This window comes from Asterias rubens, chromosome 14 (genome assembly GCF_902459465.1).
Source record: "Asterias rubens chromosome 14, eAstRub1.3, whole genome shotgun sequence".
In the NCBI taxonomy this organism is placed as follows: Eukaryota; Metazoa; Echinodermata; class Asteroidea; order Forcipulatida; family Asteriidae; genus Asterias; species Asterias rubens.
Window position 1 is genome coordinate 6849668 of NC_047075.1, and position 15424 is coordinate 6865091.

Here is a 15424-nt window from a genome sequence, read left to right on the forward strand (position 1 = left end):
CTCAATGTTTTATACCATCAACCTCTCCCCGTTACTCGTCACCAAAGAAGGTTTTATGTCCACTGCCTTTAAGTGCCTTTAAAACTCGCAAACACGAATCACTCTCTATGCTTCTTTACTTGTATCGCTTTAGGTATAATTGGCTTTGAGATTTGTTTTGTTGCTTTCTTAGGAGTCGGACCCAACTCTTCCATAACAAAGGATTCCTCAAAACCCTGAAGCATATCCTGAATACCATTGGGAGCTATTGGTATCTCCTTATACTCTACACCATTCTGCTTCGCAAGATACTGCAGTATGACAAACAGAATCGCAGTAAGACACGAGGCAGCTAGTATGATATACATCAAACCTATCGGACCTTGCTCGATACCTTCTGGATGGTTTGGGTCCTTCCCGAACAACCAACCAATCATCATCGGGAAACACATTTCCCCAAGAGCCGATCCGATAATAAGAATGGAAGCCATGTTGCCCGTCACCTTACAAAAGGATTCCAACCACGAGATTCCAGCTGGGAACAGAGACGCCATAGATAAACCTAGCGAAGCAGTTCCAACCCAAACAGCGATTGGAACGGTCTCCCCGTACAGCGTCAACACAAGCGATGCCAGAACACACCCCGTTACATCCATTATCAACATCACCCGCGCTGAGAGTGCACCTGCAAGACAGATGGACAACCCTCGCCCAATGGCAAACGCTCCGAAAAAGGCAGCATTTAACAATGTCGCTGACGAGACACTAAAGTTCAGATCGCTGACACGGGCAAAGGTAAATATGTACCCACCGAATCCAATCTCTGCCCCGACTTCCAGAAAGTAAAACAAAAACATGAGGAATAGAATGGTGTTCTTGAAATCAGTGTAAGACTCATTGTCTTCCTCGCTCTTTGGCCCTGGCGGTGGCTTGACGGGCGAAGTGCAATAAAAGTAGAAGAAACTGCAAGAAACTAGAATTGTAAAGATCCCAATAATGATGTACACGTTCTGAAACTTGCTGCTGGCCGGGTTGTGTAAAGAAGAGATCTTAGTTCCAATGGAATCATCAGGTCTGTTTACTTCACTTGCATTTCGCCTAAGTCGTTTATGTCCATCAGAACCACCCATTGGAGGTGCTCCAGGTGATACGGCTAGAGGTGTTTCTTCATCTTTCCCAGGTGGTTCTTCATCTTTCCCAGGTGGTTCTTCATCTTTCCCAGGTGGTTCTTCATCTTTCCCAGGTGGTTCTTCATCTTTCCCAGGTGGTTCTTCATCTTTCCCAGGTGGTTCTTCATCTTTCCCAGGTGGTTCTTCATCTTTCCCAGGTGGTTCTTCATCTTTCCCAGGTGATTCTTCATCTTTCCCAGGTGGTTCTTCATCTTTCCCAGGTGGTTCTTCATCTTTCCCAGGTGGTTCTTCATCTTTCCCAGGTGTTTCTTCATTTTTCCCAGGTGGTTCTTCATCTTTCTCAGGTGGTTCTTCATCTTTCCCAGGTGGTTCTTCATCTTTCCCAGGTGTTTCTTCAACTTTCCCAGGTGGTTCTTCATCTTTCCCAGGTGGTTCTTCATCTTTCCCAGGTGGTTCTTCATCTTTCCCAGGTGTTTCTTCATCTTTCCCAGGTGATTCTTCATCTTTCCCAGGTGATTCTTCATCTTTCCCAGGTGGTTCTTCATCTTTCCCAGGTGGTTCTTCATCTTTCCCAGGTGTTTCTTCATTTTTCCCAGGTGGTTCTTTGTCTTTCCCAGGTGTTTCTTGGTCTTTCACATGTGTTTCTTGGTCTTTCTCAGGTTTTTCTTGGTCTTTCCCAGGTGTTTGTTGTTCTTTCTCAGGTGTTTCTAGATTAATGAAACAAAAAGTACTTACTTATAATGTAATATTAATAACAATTGTAGTTAATAATCTGCAAAGAAACACATCTGAAGATACTCTTGGCGCAAAGAAAAAAAAACTCTAATGAAACTGCTAATGACAGTAATTTTTCAAACTGATTTAGGGTGTGAACCCTAGCGACATGACAGTTAAAGAATGATAATAATAATAAAAAGACATTTGTAAAGCGCCTAATGCAAAAGCCTCTAAGCGCATTAAAGAAACAATAAAATAAACAATTAGAGAAAGATACAAGATACAAATAGGCAAATTACAAAAAAGAAGCTTTAAACAAGTGAGTTTTCAACAAGGACTTAAAACATTGTAAAGTATTAGCTAGGCGAATTTGCACAGGAAGACTATTCCAAAGAAACGGTGCGGCGTAAGAAAAAGATCTGTGGCCATAAAAAATGGAAGAAGCTCTAGTAGCAGAAAGCAATGACTGTTGAGATGATCGTAAAGTCCGAGTAGGGGAATAATGATGAACAAGTTCAGATAAATAAGCAGGAGATTGACATGTTTGAGCCTTGAAAGTTAACAGAAGAATTTTGTAAACTGTTCGAAACTTAACTGGGAGCCAATGCAATTGCATTAGTACAGGTGTAATATGGTGAGAACAAGGCAGACAAGAAACGAGGCGAGCAGCAGTGTTCTGTACACGTTGAATTTTAGCAAGATCTTTATGAAAGGGTTCTGGCTGTCTGGCACCCCGAGCAAAAATTTATTGGTAGCAATATAATAATAATAATAATAATAATAATAATAATAATAATAATATTATTATTTGTTATTAAAAAATGCCTTCCATGTCACAGACATCACAAGGCGCTGTACAATTAAAACCAATAAAAACACAGAGAATTTTTTTAAAACAGAAAAGGTAAGTTTTCAGATAAGATTTCAAAAATTCGAATCAATTTATGACCGCTATGACCAATTCAGTACAAGCCATTTATGGCCATTAGGAATAATTCAATACAAGCCATTATGGCCACTATGAATAATTCAATATAAGCCATTTGTAGCCGCTATGAACAATTCGGTAAATGATGGCCACTATGAATAATTCAATACAAGCCATTTGTGGACACTATGAATAATTCAATACAAGCCATTTATGATCACTATGAATAATTCAATACAAGCCATTTGTGGCCGCTATGAACAATTCGGTAAATGATGGCCACTATGAATAATTCAATACAAGCCATTTGTGGACACTATGAATAATTCAATACAAGCCATTATGGCCACTATGAATAATTCAATACAAGCCATTTGTGGCCGCTATGAACAATTCGGTAAATGATGGCCACTATGAATAATTCAATACAAGCCATTTGTGGACACTATGAATAATTCAATACAAGGGCAGTTCCATAGAAATGTAAACCTCAGTGCCAAAATTTCAAAATGGCACTAATGTGACAAATGAGACATCATTTTGTAGCTAATTGTATGAATTTTAATATAATATAATTTGTTACTGAAAATATTCAGCGGCTCAAGTGCTATTTTCGACTGAAAAAAATACTTTAAAAATAGTGAAATTGGCTCAAAAACAATGTTTTGCCAATGTAATCAAATTTTTTACTGTGGTTAAATAGTGTTTGTTTTGGTTTAACACCTGTTTGAAGTTTGCTATGGTAACAACACAATGATGAAAAAAAAAATTAAAATTTCTTTCAAAATTTTATGATATTCACTATTTGAGGAAACTTACTTTTCAGATGTACGATCGACACCAAAATAGTGAATATTTTAATCTTCCTATTTCAACCGTGGGCAGAAAATTTTCAAATTTACACTACAAAGCACAATTGATGCTCTCTATCTAAACATGGAATTATTTCTTTAAAAAAATCTTCTTAATCGTACAAAATCCTGATGTTGGACGTGCATTTTGTTCGTACGTCCGACACCAGTACGTCCGACACCTCCAAAATAATAATGTGAAAGCTTTTTTGAATGCCTTTAAAATATCATACAAAGCTATAAATTGGTACCTAAGGTAACTCTCACCCAAATCACTCAAATCTTGCCTCAAAACAAGTGTATTTCATTTCCCTTTTTTTCTACTGGCTGCTAAAAACACAATAATTTTAATCCGCAGAAAATTTTAATTTCCATTTCCAAAACCCACTGGTACTTAATATAAGAAAAGCTTGATTTTTGCAGTATATTTGTTAAATTCAGGTACATGTGGTTACCCCCAAGCAAGGATAGAGCTCTTATTCATTTAGTAAACTGTTGACAATGCTCTAAAGTTGGTTCTTTAGAGAAAATATCAAAACATTTAACACCCAAAATTCTTGGTGACCTTTGACCTTGGCAACAGTTACCCACCAAGAACTTTAAACTTAAATTTTTTCAAACACAAGTCCAATCTACAATATATTTGGACCAAATGTTATTTTGCAGACTCATATCTTTCATTGTTAGGCAACATTTTAAACTTGGGTGTTTTGCCAGTTTTGGTTGCCACAGCAATGCATAAGGATGCGCATTACATCATGTACAAGTTGCATTACACATATGCACATTGTTTCTATTGATCTCAAAACGTGGTATAAGTTGACAATTAAACCAGTTTTTTCAACAAATAATGATTTAATCTGATATTACAACACCAAATTGGTAGATTAAATCATTATCTTATAACAAAAGTGAAAAGTTGAACTGATTGTTACCTATTTTTGAATGCAATTTCGAACAAGTACGTCCGTCACTGTGAAATGTACGTCCGACACCAATATATTAAATGCCGTTCCTTAAAATTCAAATTTTAAAACCAAATGTCTTATGGTAAAGTGTAATGACAGAGGTCTGATGAATCCATAAATAAGAAAAAATTGCATTAAAGTTCAAACACATCACAGAGTTTGAACTACAAATATTGGTTTTCATAAAAAGGCGTTTCTCTGAGTACGTCCGACACCATGGTGTTTTGGGCGAATGGCGTCTATATCCAAAGACATGGATGAATTATTTTTTGATAAAATAACTTTAGTGACTGCCTTAAACCTCTATCCAGAATAAAAATTCCTTTTATTTATACCACTGTAATAATACACTCTGTTAAAGTGTCTGAAATGTACGTCCGACCCCGTGGAACTGCCCACAAGCCATTTGTGGCCGCTATGAACAATTCGGTAAATGATGGCCACTATGAATAATTCAATACAAGCCATTTGTGGACACTATTGCACTTCAGGACAAGCCATTTGTGGTTGCCATGTGCATTTCAATACTCGCTTTTTGAAGTCAAGTTTGGACTGAAGAAATGATGGAGTTTGTGTAATGTGAGATGAAGTCGTACCTTCACTTGTTGCCTCCAGATGTACAATTGTAGTCATACCATCCGACTGTGGTGTAGCCATTGAGAGACCCCCTGAATGTTCCAGCGCTAAGGGAGTTGAGGTTAAATTCCCAACTTCAATGAACGGCGATGCAAGCAATGGAGAGATGAAAGCACCAAGGGCAAAGCTGAAATGAAGAGCTTGTAGGAAGGGTGGTGAGCGCTTACCCCATAGACGCAGACAAAATACGTTTGCACCTGTAATAATAACGATAACAATAATAATGCAATTTCAAGTATTGCATGGTGAGGTATCAATAAATATTTGATTGCGGTAACACCATGTGTGTGTTTACTTGCCAGATTGAGTTTGTTGTTTAACTGTCTTGCTAGTACAGCAGAGTAATTTTTTTTCTATTTCGGAAGCCTTTTTAGTTATGAAAAGTTCAGAACATTCCTGCTTTTCAGCTACTACCTGGTTGGAAGAAAGAAAATCAGCTGGACTACTACTACCTCTTGCTTGTAGGTAGCAGGGGTCCCTTGCTAAATTGAGCATGGTTGTGAAACATACCTCATGCGAAAAGGACAGCAATTGTTTTCCACTGTCCAAGTTCTCTAACAAAATCTTGTCAAACATTGCTACATTTTACAACCATGCTACAATTAAGCAAGGGACCCCAGTTAAATTGGTGCCATGTGAATCACACTTTACTCACCAGTATCCAGAGCACCCATGGCTAATCCAACAGCAGACATAACGGCACAAAGATTCCACAACTGCAAGCAGAACGGCGCTAAGAGCATTCCAATCCCGCTAACCAGTAAAGTTAAGCCAATCAGCAAAGCTGTGTTTATATAATCAAACATGACGCCACCCATCACGGACCCTATGAGGTACCCACTGCTGCGACCGATGAAGACATATGACATCTTTGGGAACTCGACGGAGAGATGTTTCTGGAGAGCTAGAAGGGTCGGTCCCACAACGGCGATCGAAAGACCCTTTAATCAAAGCAGAATAGACCTTTTTATAGTAATGATAATAATAATAATGAATGCATTTATAGCGTTCTTTACACATACAGTAAAGGTACCACAACGCTTTACAACAACACAAAGAAACGAAAAGGAAACAAACAGCCTAGTTACAAAAATTAGTCTGGAATAGGTGTGTTTAAGGCGATGTTTTGAATTTAGTAAATGAAATAGCATGACGTTTTTCACAATGAAGATTGTTCAAAAGGTCTGGAGCAGCTTTCTTTAGAAGAAAAAACCCAAGACACGTTTTACCACGACTGCCTTTTCCATTAGATGAGACAATTAGAATTAGTTTGCTTTGACCCTGAATGCAATCTGGTTACCATTCTGGTTGTTTCACATGAGTGATATGTTGAGACATTTTCAGACCAGTTAATAACCGCTGCTGCGGTTCAATGTGCTTTAAGGTAGGCTGGCTAGCAAATTATTACAAAAGTCGAGCCCACATGTAGATAAAAGCGTGAATTAGCTGCTCTGCTGCCTCAGCTATATTAGCGATCGCTGAACCACTAAACTTACTGTAAAATTGCGTTAAGGGTGGTTTAGCTACATGTTACGAGAGCAAACATGTGACCGTCAACATAAAAAAATTGTGTTGTTTTGAGGTGATGTGACCACTTTCCGCTTTAAATTTCAAGCTCACATATGACGTCTGCACTTACGAACCTGGCGTGAGAATTGGTAACTTATGCTGAAAAATTGAGATTTTAACAACACAATTTTCTGCTGTTCACGTTCACATATTTGCTCGCGTAACATGCAGCTAATCCTCTTTATTGTTAACATAATAAAAATAATAATAATAATAATATCGAAGTCGAAGTCTTATATACATTTGTAGCGCACGTATCTACCAAACAAGGTACTTAACATGCTTAAGGCGCCGAGGATATACAAACTTTCAAAAGGATAGATTATTGCAGTGATGAATTTTGAGACCCAATTAGTTAGCCCCTTATAAGAGTTTACAAGGTGCTACGGCGCATTAAGGGCGAACCCCTTCTCTTTTAGATAAGTGCACTGGGCTCTTTGGCATGCGTTACACAAGTTCCAACACATGGGACGGCTTTACGTCCCATCCGAAGGACGAAGCAATGGTCAAGTGTCTTGCTTAAAATTCGGTGGTCTTAATCGCTCGGACACTTCCACAACATCAACGTACCAGAACAAGGAAGCTGGCACACAAAGCCAACGTCTTCTTGAGTCGACGATCCTCCTTAGGCCCATTCATGATGTCATCAATAGTCTTAACTTTATTACCCAGAAGTCCCTTGCCTTGTTGATTGGACAAAGAGCGAGAGGATGAAAATAGAACATCTTCATCGTCTGAATTTGCCATGGTGAGTTCACTCGATCAATCTGTAAGATACTGATTACAACGACAAAAGGGATTTATATTATTTAAATACATTTACATGTAGATCATCATTGTGCAAGTTCTTCCTAGGATTTCTTTAGTGGTGACAAAACCATTGCGAGATGGATGAGTTATATGGTATTTAATTTTTTAGACTCAAATCAAAGAAATGCTCAAAAGTAATGGCTTCGGATTTTGTTGTAAGTCTACCGAGGGCAAGGAGATCAACACACTTATTCATGATTAATTATGGGGCCTTTGAAGTGGGGCCAGGTTTCCAAACTGTTTGTGTTATGGGGCCATGCAATACGTTACATGGCCTTTTGATTGTGTTCTTTCTCTGTGACATTATTTTGATTCTCTTGATCGCAAATAGCAAAATATCTGTTGAACCCACACAAAGATAGGCGATGCATGCGCAAGTCGTGTATGACAACATACATAGTTTGTACAGTGCATAGCAAACTGCACCACATGCCTACCCAAAATGCATGGCGGTTCTGAATCGCAAATAACATGGAGTGCGTTTTGGCGACCCCAACCTAAAACTGTTTCTGACGTCATAACCAAAACGGTAACCGAGCTCACTACTCGGTTATCGTTCAGTCCGAACAGCAGAACCAACGACCAACAACCGAAACAGTTTTTGGTTGGGGTCGCCAAAACGCACTCCTTATTAGCTGTGTCTCAGATCAATGCAAAGTGGACAATATTTGAACTCTGTGCTTGGTGGATAAATGTATTTTTTTCAGAGTGCTGGGCCAAATTGCGAGTCCTGGGCAGCCCTGCACATACCAGCACTGCCCATCGTGGCTACAACACTGGTCCTGTCGTAATAAAGGATGAATAGGAAACAAGAAGAAGTGTTTAGTTTTTTATTAATCATGAATAAGTGTGTTGATCTCCTTGCCCTCGGTAGACTTACAACAAAATCCGAAGCCATTACTTTTGAGCATTTCTTTGATTTGAGTTTTAGAGTTGGGAGGAAAACACCCAAACGGGGGAAAACCCCTATAATCAGGGACCCAAGGAAATTCTTCACTAGTGTAGTTTGGCATGTTAGGTTACAACGTTTGGTACTACACAAGCATAGTCATAGAGAATTTTCCTTTCTCTATGGTATAAAAAAGACCCAAGGCCAAATTAAAAGTGATTCATTCAACCACAGTACAGAGAAATCTGAAAATGACATCCTGCCCGCTATGGCAGTGGAGTGCAAGACAATAGTCTTGACTAGATTTAGTAGAACAGGGTTTGTTCTAAAAAAAACCTTCGACTCACGACCCCCTCAACTTTTGGGCGATGTTTTTTTCTGTACACCGAAATTGCCACAGTTCACAACCTCAGCCAATCACGCACAGTTTTGTATGCTGACATCGACTTCCATGCCTCGCACATCACAACACAGCCTTCGAGACAGACCATACACACGTGGTAAGTACGAAGCAAACTATACGTGATTGGCTGAGATCAGGACCTGTGGCAATTTTTATGTACAGAAAAAAAACCCAGCGCCTTTCCATTGGCCGACCCATACTGGGAACCTGCAACTACCGCCAAAGTACGATTACGGCCAACTCTTTACGTGATAATCAGGCATACCCATTCCCGGCTGATCGCTCCCGTCCTGTATACTACTCAACTGGGTCCACACGTGTTTGGGGTTGTTTGTCAGTCTCCCACACCTACATAGCTCCGGCCACACACAGACAGGGAGGGCCTCCCCCCATCGGTGTGCACTAAGTGCACGTGACGGGGAATTCTCCGTGGCTGATCACAGATAGGCCTAACTGCAGTCTCAGACTTGAAATCAAGTCTAGTCTTGGAAGGAAGTTGCGTTGCCTGTTCTTTGGATGGATCACACACTGTAAATTCTAAATCGGGGACTTAATTCTTATCGGTTGTAAAGTCACTTTACAACCACTTTTTAAGTGATATTTTATTAATTCGGAATTGGGACAGGCTTCTGGTACGGGGCGGGGGTCAAGGGGGTTTTAGAACGAACCGTAGAAAAGAAGAACAGTAAAAAAAACGGCAGTAGGGAGGGTAGGTCCTAGGTACATGTACTTCTAGAAACTATAAGGCTCCCCTGTGAGCCTAATAGGGGTCTTATATTTAGGGCCTTTTTCACGCTATACGTTTTTCAAATCAGCGTTCATGGGCGAAAGTTTTACCACCGTTAGCCAGCCAGAAATGTAGTTTCCTGTGTACTGTACACCTAAAGCTTTTCCCAACCTACTCATACATTCATAATGCTTGTATTTCCTTTTTGTTGAGTGAAATTAAAAAACATCGTCAAAAAATAAAAAATTTCGGACTAAACCATTCTGTGAGAGGGGTGCTACAAACCCGTGCGGCAGTGCGTGGGCGCTTTATGCGTGAACGGCGGGTATAATATTGTAAACAAACAGCGTACGCACTGCCACACAGGTTTGTAACACCCCTTTCACAGAATGGTTTAGTCCAACTCAGTGGTGGCTTGGCAGTTCGGCGAGTACATGTAGGCTGGTGTACAGCTCTTGGTGGTCGAGTGACCAAAAGATAAAACGTTGAGCATTATTGAGATGTAAAAAATAAGGCAGGAAAACAACAGTAAGTACCGAGCAGAAATTTGTATTTTTTGACGATGTTTTTTAATTTCACTCAACAAAAAGGAAATGCAAGCATTATGAATGTATATTGAGTAGGTTGGGGAAAGCTTTAGGTGTACAGTACACAGGAAACTACAGTTTTGGCTGGCTAACGGTCGTAAAACTTTCACCCATCAACGCCGATTTGAAAAACGTACAGCGTTAAAAAGGCCCCAAATAAATATGAGACCCCTATAACAAAAAAAAGGCTCACAGGGGAGCCTTGTTCTAGAAGTAGGTCTTATAATACCCCCTTACCAATATTCTGCCTTTTCTTTGGTTTAGAGCGCGTCACATGATATGTCTTAGTTTTGCTAGACGACGGCCAGGTGATAGTGCATCGGTTTGTCGTGCGCTAGTCCGAAGACTATCACACGGCGTGCAGTACCCAGACGTCCGTTGCGTGTACGAGGATGATAAATTAATAGTCTGTAACCATTTCGGATTACATGCAGAGCACAGTAAAAGTTTTCGCAACCTGTATTCGCGTCGTCCGTGGATTGTAGCATTCAGGTCTGTAAAGTCTGTACATTATTTAGAAATGTTTGAGGTGTTATAAAATAAATATTGGCTGCTTTTACTCGTGCAATGGTTTAAACTATATGACTCCCTCGTGATCCCCGGAGCGTTCTAGTTCTAAAATAGAACGCTCCGGGGATCACCTCGGGAGTCATAGTTTTAACCATAGCACTCGAAGCAGTCATTATTTGTATACTACTAGGTGCTAGGACTATTGACTTTGTATTGCAATTGAATTGCAATGTTGTTTTGGGGAATCCCCTTTTTGGGGAATCCCCTTTTTATTTTTGTAAATGTAAGGATATATTTTTTTCCCCAACAATTTATTGAGCACAAATTCGCACAGGTTTTTGTATAAATACTAACACCGCACTGGACCATATGCCTGAGACTAGTGATTTTATGCTTAGTAGTAGAAGAACCACCCTCCCCCAAACCCCTCCTACACGTCGTACAACGTGCCTACTCAACAAAACGGGACCGAACCAGGAAACTACGGGACGGAGGAAAAACTTACCAAATTGAAATTGTTGCAATGTTCCAGCGTCGCTTCACAAACTCTTGATTGATGGGGTTTCAAATTATAACATGGTATACTTCTCTCTCTAGACTTTGCTTAAACAATCATTGATAGACTGTAACTCATTTCAAGCAGTAAACAACGACTTTGTTTTTCAAATATTGGCCACAAGAAACCATAGAGTAAGGACAGAAGAAACAAACCCACACGTCGTGCAAACTGCAGCTGGTCTTGGTCCCAGTATCGCTACATGAACACGTCGTAACGAAAACCACCCCCTTTATCGCACCAGTCGACTCTATCTCCCAATGAATCCATTGCCACTAGAGGGCGCTATAGCGCGCTATCACTGAGAAAATGTTTTTTTTCCGTGACTACAGTACACCACAGATCATGTGTTTATTTGTTTGCATAGAAAACGATACCTTTTCTCTACCATGCTTGATCATGGTTAATAATAAAGAAAGTTTACTTCCCGTGGATCGCATACACATCGCGCAGACAAAAATAATTATACAAACTTAGCATGCAATTCAAAATTCAATTAATTTTTAATCAGTCCTGTAAAGGGGAAAAACTGCAAGTCTATTTACAGCCCCAGGTCAAAATTACAGTTGAACCTAGTTAACTGGGGTCAACTGGTTCAACTGGATAGTGACCAAACTCGTCCATTTTCCATATTAACCAACTGGTTTGGACTAGGTTTAACTGTGTTCAACTAGGTTGAAATTATAAACCAGTTGGTCTCTGTCCATTTTCCATATTAAACCAACTGGTTTTAACTGTGTTTAACTAGTTTATCAACTGGTTTCAACTAGTTCCAGTTGAACCCAGTTTAACTAGGTTCAACTGGAATTTTAATACTTAATATTGCATGATTAAACAAAAATAGCCATTACAAACCTTTTCTTGTTCAACCCCAAACATCTGTTGACATGATTCTGAGAATTAGAGGGTCGACTCTATTTAAAAAAATAGTGCGCAATGAAACGGAACTTGAATCAATACGCTGGGCTTTGTAAAACTGTCTTTATAGTACATGTCTATAATTCCTGCTGCTGCAGCATCAGCATGCGCACGCAAACAAACAACTCTATGATAAACAAACAAACAAGAATCACAAGAAACATTAGTCTTCAAAAGTGGTTTTAATTGACCTGATTATGGATTAGAAATAGGGAATTATCTTTGGTCATGGGCTAGCCCTATATAGGACTCTTCCTCTGTACATAGATACGAAAGAGTAATGCCGCCAGGGCTAGTCATGGGTCTACTTTAAAAGTTAATATACAAATTACTTCTTGCTGCACTTGTTTATTACTGTATAATTTTTGAAAAATGAGACCCTTCAAATGATTGTCTACGTTTGTATGGGATTAAAACAATAGATCGGTTACAATAGATCGGTTTCAAAAACCCAAAAGATCACAAATAAGTGTGACATCGAAACAAATAAAGTAAATTTATTCCTTAATTTCTTAATTTTAAACATTTAATTCAACTCTGAGTTGATTACACCCAACACTACCAGTACAAAAAAAAAGTTCAACCGAAATTACCAAACTTGATTTTATTAGGCAGTGGACACTATTGGTAATTATCAAAGACTAGCCTTCACAGTTGGTGTATCTCAACATATGCATAAAATAACAAACCTGTGAAAATTTGAGCTCAATTGGTCATCGAACTTGTGAGATAATAATGAAAGAAGAAAACACCATTGTCACACGAAGTTGTGTGCATTTAGATTGGTTGATTTCGAAACCTCAAGTTCTAAATCTGAGGTCTCGAAATCAAATTCGTGGAAAATTACTTCTTTCTTGAAAACTATGGCACTTCAGAGAGAGCCATATCTCACAATGTTTTATACCATCAACCTCTCACCATTACTCATTACCAAGTGAGGTTTTATGCTAATAATTGTTTTGAGTAATTACCAATAGTGTCCACTGCCTTTGAGTTTATTTACACCCGTTTGCGTATACATTTTTGTTATTCGTTATTCTTATTTGAACCAGGTTAGCCCTATCAGTTATTAGTGACTTGATCTCCCTTGGGGACATCTGGGTACATCCAATAAACAATACTATCTTCAAGTTCGCACAAATCCACCAATCATGCTCCAACTCTGGAGGCTAGTATAAAAAGCTATAACCTACTCTCAGTTCTTATATTACACCGTGCGTATTGTGAGCTATGCGCCATGCTCCGCAAAGGACAATGCAAAAACTACATGCTAAATTTTGTTTTGTGTTACAAAAAGTAATCAAGACAAAGAATTTCATTACTGTTTGTACCGGTACCCATATACAGGGATGTGTGTTAGCACTGTATACTCAGTATACTTTCCCGAGTTCTGTGAAAGAAATCACAGCTAAAATACTCTGATGGGATTCGAACCCGCGACCTTTGCAAATCTAGAGCAGTGTCTTACCAACTAGACCAACGAGATTGCCCGGTAGCTAGAGGCAGTTCAAATCCTATGTTTTAGCAGCGGGTACTGCAACGATATATAATAGATGTTAAAGTCACCTGGAAGTGGTATTTTTTCAAAATAAAGCTTTTGTCACAAATATAACAAATATATGTGTTTTGATGAGTGGAATGTGAAAAAACAGTTAACTAAGGTTTAAAAAAATCAGTTCTTATGTTATTTACAAATTTAAGAGTAGACCCCGACCCGAGAGGGCGCTGTTCGTGACGTCAATCGAGGCAGACTTTGCCTGTAATGCGTAGAGTAAACACAATTGCAAAGTACATGTAAGGACCAAGTCAGGAGTTTGTACGTTTCCAAAAAATAAAATTGTTTTTCCGGCAATGCCGACCAGGTGTATTGCTGCTGAATGCAGAAAAACACTTTTTGAAATGTACCAACTCACGACTTGGACGTACATGTACTTTGCACGTGTGTTTACTATAAGCATTGCAGGCAAAGTCTGCCTCTATTGATGTCACAAAAGGGGTAGGCGGAGTCAGCCCGCAAAACAACTTTATATATTTTTTAAACATATAAATCGTGACAAACAATTACTAAAAAAATTGTTTAATTGTTCATAAGCATATACTCTTATCTTTGAAAGAAAAAAATTATATTTCCAGGTGACTTTAAATTTGCATGATGGGACACAAAGTACTCATTTTGGTATTACCCATACACTGTATTACGACTATTGGGCTAAAGCCACATCCTCAAAGCCTCTGTAAGACATTATATAACATCTTAAAATATTAGTGACAAATATAAAGCATAGGCTATCTCCCTTTAAATTTTGACTTAATAAACTTCCTAGTAAATTCTTTCAAAAAAGTTATAACTCATTTGATGAGTTGGTTAAAAAAATAAGGATGCGTTATTTTGACTTTTCTTTAAAGACACTGGTCACCTTTGGTAACCCAGGTCAAAATTCCAGTTGAACCTAGTTAACTGGGGTCAACTGGTTCAACTGGATAGTGACCAAACTCGTCCATTTTCCATATTAACCAACTGGTTTGGACTAGGTTTAACTGTGTTCAACTAGGTTGAAATTATAAACCAGTTGGTCTCTGTCCATTTTCCATATTAAACCAACTGGTTTTAACTGTGTTTAACTAGTTTATCAACTGGTTTCAACTAGTTCCAGTTAAACCCAGTTTAACTTGGTTCACCTTGAATTTCGACCTGGGAATTGGGAATTGGTAATTCTCACTTGATGTGTCCCATATAACTCAATTTGTTGTTAAAGTTACTTGAGCATAATGGAAGGAAAAACACCCTTGTTGCACAAGTTCAAGTTGTGTGCTTTCAGATGTTTGATTTGGAGATCTCAACTGAGGTCTAAAAATCAATTCAAATATTTTAGCGGGAAATTACTTTTTTTCTCAAAAACCATGTTACTTCAGAGTGAGGTGTTTCTCATAGTGTTTTATACTATCAACAGCTCTCCATTGCTTATTACGAAGCAAGTTTTTATGCTCCAAATTATTTCGTTTAATTACCAAAAGTGGCCAGTGTCTTTAATGTAGCTTCCTATAACTCAGCAGCTTCTGTGAGAGAATGTCTTCACTGCTATAACAATCTGTCTACATGCATACATTTTACTTGGCTGTTTTCACTCGCATTTGTTTGTTTGTTTGAACATGATCTTCCCATCAAGGGAACTCGGCAAACTCCGACACAGGGATACAAACATCAAGCTGACAACAGCCTATCTCTCTCATACAAACATTGGTTTA

The 15424-nt window shown here is 38.8% G+C and overlaps 1 protein-coding gene across 1 annotated transcript; it reads right to left on the reverse strand.

Moving 5' to 3' along the window:
• Positions 1 to 12: 12 nt before the first annotated feature.
• Positions 13 to 11434, reverse strand: LOC117299503 (sodium-dependent glucose transporter 1-like). Its single transcript, XM_033783048.1, has 5 exons — positions 11210 to 11434; positions 7349 to 7555; positions 5865 to 6150; positions 5170 to 5406; positions 13 to 1816 (listed from the first exon to the last, which is right to left on the reverse strand). The coding sequence occupies exons 2-5, from the start codon at positions 7523 to 7525 to the stop codon at positions 99 to 101; spliced, it is 2418 nt and encodes an 805-aa protein (XP_033638939.1). The 5' UTR covers positions 7526 to 7555; positions 11210 to 11434; the 3' UTR covers positions 13 to 98.
• Between the last annotated feature and the right edge of the window lie 3990 nt (positions 11435 to 15424).

Excerpts from the sequence above, each read along its gene's own strand:
- LOC117299503 (XM_033783048.1), bottom strand. The coding sequence starts at position 7,525 with ATGGCAAATTCAGACGATGAAGATGTTCTATTTTCATCCTCTCGCTCT. Across the intron at positions 6,151-7,348 it reads GTGCCAGCTTCCTTGTTCTG|GGTCTTTCGATCGCCGTTGT; the intron begins GTACGTTGATGT and ends CTTTGATTAAAG. Across the intron at positions 5,407-5,864 it reads CATGGGTGCTCTGGATACTG|GTGCAAACGTATTTTGTCTG; the intron begins GTGAGTAAAGTG and ends TTATTATTACAG.